General features: G+C 38.0%; 1 protein-coding gene across 2 annotated transcripts in view; it reads left to right on the top strand.

Moving 5' to 3' along the window:
- Window positions 1-625: 625 nt before the first annotated feature.
- Window positions 626-6000, top strand: part of mdfic (MyoD family inhibitor domain containing) — a 50826-nt gene continuing 45451 nt past the window's right edge. For both annotated transcript variants that reach the window (XR_007827658.1, XM_051108459.1), the window contains exons 1-3: window positions 626-870; window positions 1136-1295; window positions 3219-3350. Coding sequence is in view for 1 of the 2 variants with exons in the window: in XM_051108459.1 (XP_050964416.1) it covers window positions 1202-1295; window positions 3219-3350 (226 nt within the window). In the remaining variant the exon portion in view is untranslated. The remainder of the gene's footprint in view (window positions 871-1135; window positions 1296-3218; window positions 3351-6000) is intronic.

The raw sequence follows: 6000 nt of genomic DNA, 5'->3' as shown, positions 1-6000 counted from the left end.
ATTTTTGCTGTAAACGGTCAGACATTGCTCAGTCAATAAAAAACGTACAATAAAGAAACATTCATTCATTCATTCATTCATCCATTATCTGCCAATTGGCAAAACTGGTGACAATTTTAATAGAAAAGTAAAAATTTTTATATGAAATCAAGAACTTAGAACTATTATTTATAATTAAAGCAGCAGCCATTAGAAAAACTCAATAGTACATTTTTGCTGTAAATGGTCAGACATTTCTCAGTAAAAAAAATAAAAATAAAACTTACAATAAAGAAACATTTATTTATTTGCCAATTATCAAAGCTGGTAACAATTTTAATATAAAAATAAATAAATAAAAATAATAATATAAATATGTATTTATTTTCAGGCAGCTGTCAAGGCTAGTAACATAGCAAGGTAAAAATGTTCTCATGAAATCAGACTATTATTTATAATTACATAACTTTGTAGACGCTTCAGGCTCAAAAGTAAGCTATACTTTTAGTCAGGTATGTGAAGTCCTCCTCCAGACCTCTAGGTAAACATACCTGCGTGTCTGTAAGACAGACGAAGTCGTTTAACAAACAGTCTCAGTTTGAACATCTGAATGCAGCTGGTTGTGATCATCGGAATCCGGATGTGATGAAAATGTTTCAGCTCAAAGTTTCTCCAGCAGCAGCAGCTCGAGCGCGCGGGAGTCTCGCGCACAAACTCATTATTCAGCGTCCGCTTGACAGGGATTTTCGTACTATTTTGCGGAGGAATCTGATAGTTCTCACAGAGTTTTGCTCCTAAACAGCCTATTAAGGAAACTTTTTCTAACGGGACCTTGTTTTGGCTGAAGAAAGGATGCGAATAAAGACGTTTGGGAGTTGACATGTTTGAAAGGTAACCAGCAAACCCCGAGATTATTTGTTACACGTTTGGCAAACAAATAATATTGACTTAACAAGTTGATACGATGTACAGGAGAGTGTCTGTGACATTTTGAGTTTCGTTTATGGAGTGAAAACCCAAGCAAAACTTTCCACTAACTTTAACGACATTTCGCCGTATGACGTCACTCCATAGGAAAGATATTGGAGTTGAGTTTGTTTACTCTGAGGCGGCGTATCGGCGATTTATATTACAATAGTTTGTTGTTTTCCTACAGGTTTGAGGGCTGATTGTGTGGGGGATTGTTGTTTTTGGGTGTGTTTAGTATCTAAACATCTGGCTCATGTCCTCGGAGACTATTTTACCTCCGGAGGGGCCTGAAGGGCCAAAAAAGCAGCTACAAGAGGAGACAAACCCACTTCTGTCTAAATCAACAGGTGAGAGACGTGGTCTTTCCATTTTTGACATTCTGATTCATGTGTAACGTTATGTCATGGATGCACGGATTGTTTTTATTGTGTTGAATATTCTGAAGCATGTGTATTTGTATTACAAATATGATGCATACGTATTTGTAAACTGTACTTCACAATGCTAGCATTGTGAATGTTAAGTGCAGTTTACAAATACATATGCATCATAAAGCACTGATCAAAGCCATGAGGGTTTTTTTTTTTTTTAGAGTGATGCAATGAAAATTTCCAAACATTTCTTAATATAGCTTCAGTGTGATCATTACGGTTTTTTAACACAGCAAGTCACTATATTTGACTTGCAACTGTTTTTAAGCTAAGATGTGACCTCATCAGCAAGTCTAAGTTATTTTAAATTTATAGCAAATGTGTTTAAATTTGAACTGAATTCGTAGCTGCAATTTAATTTGTTTTTGTTTCTTTTTTCATTTACTTTTTATGTATGTGTTTGTAATTTAAAAGAGCGTTTTGACAGTGTCCACTCTAATAACCTCACATTTGCTCTTTGATAGTTAGTAATAATGATCACATTTGCCTCATTTTTAAAGATAATCGGTCATGAAACTTATTTGTCCCACTTTCCCTATTGTACCATTCTTGCTGAACCACCAGTAGCTGACTTGCATAAATAGCAACTAGCAAACAGATTCCCCATATGTATGTTGCGCCAGTAGGCATGATAATGTTTTCATTATTTTCCAATAAAGATTGAAGGAGCGCCTTGGTAACTATTAGCAGGAACCACTGCCAATTATAGTTTTTAATTAACTTTCTAGTTGCTTGTGAGATTATCACATGTAAAATAAGCTTGGCCCCCCTCTTCTTCTTTTTTTTTTTCTTAGGCACTGAACCGTTAACCATCCTATTTATACCAAGCATCATTATAGCACTGTCAAAAAATGGCAAAGTAGGACAAAGTAAGCAATCACAGGCTCCGGTGACAAATGGATTTTTGTAGGGCCTTCAAAGTCTCTCCGTTAAGACTGGATTTCCCTCCCCCGGGGACTGTGTATGCTTGGAGAATAGAGCAATTTATTTCAAACTGTAATCACTAAATACAGCGATGCATCACAAGGCTCCCGGTACTGTATGTGCATTTGAGGAGTCATGGCTGGAATAAAGGGTTTCCATTCATCAGCCTCAAGCTCAGATGAAGTGATATCAATCTCTGTATCTAGAGCTACTGTATCGTATTGATCTTGTCCCATAATGCGCTGTAACGAGGGCTGTAGAAGGGAAAAAACCCAAAACGAAACACTCCACTTGCCAAAAGTGAAAACACACTTATGTTTGCTGAGTCACATGCTTTATTCCCAGCATGCAGTTGAGTGATGGAAAAACACAGGTTTGTGTAACATGACTGCTTTGACAGTACTAAATAAATGAGCGGTTGCCTACTGCCTCCGTACAAGCGCGGCCACATCGAAGGCCGCCACAAATAGAACGAATTGGAGAAGCGCACCACCTCGTTTACTCTATGGACTCGGAGCCGAATAAGTTTAAGTGCTGCGTTTAAAGGTTGCCTATCTCTTTGTGTGCCTATCAGGCAGGTTTTGCTCACATCCATTTTCCAATTTAGATGAATGCGCTCTTTATAGCTGTAAAAACCTTGGCAGGTATCGTGTACCCATGAGCAGAATCGAGAAAATGAGATCCAGAGTTCTGGCCCGGGCCTACCTGATCCGCCCACACACTTTTGCAACCGTTCACCGAAGGAATCTGTTTTATCTGGCAAATTAGAGCTCGTCTTTCTATTCTTGATGCTGAGGCGAGCCAGTATGAACCTCAGTGTTGGCCTTTTGCATGCTTGGCTTCCTGGCCGCTCTGAAGTAGAGCAAAACTCCTAAATAAAAATGTCTTTTTTTTTTTTTTTTTTTTTTTGTCCAGATAAATGCAATGGCTGCACTGATGAATCCTCAAATGCTATGGAAACATCCAGAACTCCGATACCAGGAGACGCCACTTCAGACGGACCGAATCACATGACTGAGAACCACACCCATGATGATCTTGTTAGAAGTAAGTGTTAACAAATGTGCGAGTCATGTAATCCAAACACGCTTGACATCATTGGCCAAACTCCAAGAACTCTTGTTTACGCATATTTTTGGCGAATGTTGCTCGTAGGTTTCATCTTTGCTTGACTGAGAATGAATCATAGCTTTCTTTTTCTACAACGAAGGCAGTGTAACAGATGCCATGTCTACAGTTCCCCTATCGGTTTTATTGAATCGACAATATCTAGTTTAGAACTTTATTTGATGCATATGAAACTGATCTGATTCCATGTAAAGCATTTCATTTGTTACCAGTACTTTGTCATAAACTTCAAAGAGTTTGTGATCCAATCTCATTTATATTATCAACCGGCATCAACCTTTGTCAGCATTTTCCACAGTTCTGCTTCACTGAAAACGGAAGCTTACATCTAAAAACACTGATGTGATTTTAAAACGTTTACTGTGATGATAATTGATTTCAGTATTTACCGCTGCGCTGATATTCTTTGCCTTTGGGAGTAGCTTTGATTTGAGATTATGATAATGAGTAATCTATATGTAAGCGCTTTGCTTGCATCTTTTGGTTTTGTAAGATAATGCTATAGGTGCAGTATCATTGAGTCTTAGCATTAGTTTGAGTGTGTGTTGATTAAAAGAAAATGTACTGAAATTGAACTAGCGTCTTTCTATTGCAGTGAAGTTGTTACGTTCAGTTGCTCTCCTGCCAAAGTCTCGAAAGCCTAGTGAGTAAGGATATCCCATTGTGGTTTGGCCTTGGTTGGCCTGGATCTGGAAATAACGGCTGAGAACTTGAATGTACTGAAAAAGGAGCTCTCTTACCTGGTAAAGCATGGGGTTGCATCATAGGGACTTTTCTTGTCCCTATGATGGGTTTGTGTACTTTAAAAATGTTAAGCTCGATAACATCTTGGAGGTTGTTGTTCCGCATGTAAGATTGAAGGTGGATCAGCTCAGTTGTTGAACTGACTAAGTCAAGGCATTGTTTTGTGCAGATTAGGTCAGATGGACATGGAGTGATGGAAAATCTCACTCATCACTGAGTCGGTTGGAAATAATTAGGGAAACAAAGGTTTAAAACAAAGGATGTGATTGGAAAATTCTCACCACTTGTTTTTGGAGGGGAAAAAGTCCTGACACACCCACTTCCCACAGTCAAGTTGTGTGGAAATCTGGTGGACCGTGCTAGAAACCTGTTCCCTGCAAGATGCACGTTTGACACAAAAATAGCCTATTTCTCATCTATCAACCTTGCTTCCTCCCTTTCTCTTTCTTTCTTGCTCTTCCTTTTCCTATCTGTCTCTCTTGCAGTATGCTGACTTTGTCCTAATTTTCTCTCCTGAGATGAGCTTGTACTAGTGAAATGCACACACTGTCAAATGTTTGGGGTCAGTAAGATTTTTTTTTTTTTTTGTTTGAAAGTAAGAATTGTAAGATATAAACTTGCAATTCTGAGAAAAAAGTAACAGTTGCAAGTTTAAATCTTGCAATCCTGAGTTTTTTGTCTCACAATTTCAAGTTTATGTTGAGCAATTCTGGGAAAAAAGTTTGGGAAAACTGGGAAAGAATTTTGAGATTAAACTTAATGGGCTTCCATAGTTTTTAAATTGCAGTAAAACATTATTATTATTAAATAATTCTAAGTAACAGATATCTGTACAAGGCTCTAGAATATATGCGAAGCTATACTGTGTATATGAGGTTGTCTGGCCTATTATGGATATAGTAGGCCCCTGAGGCAGTACACTAATTGGATTGGGAAGTATGATGTGATATTTAGAACCAAGAGCAGGAAATCGATAGGATATCAACTTGACTGGCCACTTTACAACATTTTATCTAATTTTATCATATTTTCAGTTTAATTAGCTAGCAGAATTCACTGAAGATGAATCGCGCTTATTCAGCATTGCCCGTTGACTTATGTGGGCAAACAGAAATGGACGATGGTGGAACATCCTCAGCTTGAGCTATCAGTGTTGTCTTTAATTGCACACTGATCTATTAGCCTGCAATAAAGACAGTACAGTACAGTCACACAGAACAAATGCATTACACATCCAAATTCTCACAGAGTCTAATTTGTGGGATGTGGCAGCCTCCTAGCTTTGACAGAAAAGCTTGTTCAGTCCTGAGTGAATTTCAAGGGAATGATGTAATGACCAAGAGGTGTTTAATCACTGAATAATTCACATGATTGTCTGTCATTTTTAGCGTGTGTATCATTTTGTGCAAAGACAACGCCTCTCCGTTATGCCTGGAATTTTATGATCTCACTCAAGGGTTATGTTAGGTCCAGAATCAGGTATTTATTGTTGACTTTCATGATTAGGCTTTGCTATTAATTCCTTAATATTTCTAATAGAGTGCACATGCATTTCACCTGCATTCGCTTTTGAAGAGTGCCTTTATTTCGATCATTCTGGGTGGAAAGAGTTGATTGATTCAAGATGCTAATTTTTCAGACCACGTGTTCCTCAAACGCAAGAGCCCATTAGAACAGAGGAGTAATTTTCAAGTGATTACTTAGCCGTGGGTCATGGAATCAAAACTGGAATAAATAGGGTGAAATGCTAGCGCAGGGGTTGATTAAAATGGCCATTGTGATTCTACCTCTGTGCTAATTATTTCCTCATTGTCTTGGTGTAGAC

Source organism: Labeo rohita, chromosome 4 (genome assembly GCF_022985175.1).
Source record: "Labeo rohita strain BAU-BD-2019 chromosome 4, IGBB_LRoh.1.0, whole genome shotgun sequence".
Lineage (NCBI taxonomy): Eukaryota > Metazoa > Chordata > Actinopteri > Cypriniformes > Cyprinidae > Labeo > Labeo rohita.
Note: the sequence above shows the minus strand (reverse complement) of the source record. Positions and strands in the feature narration are given on the sequence as shown.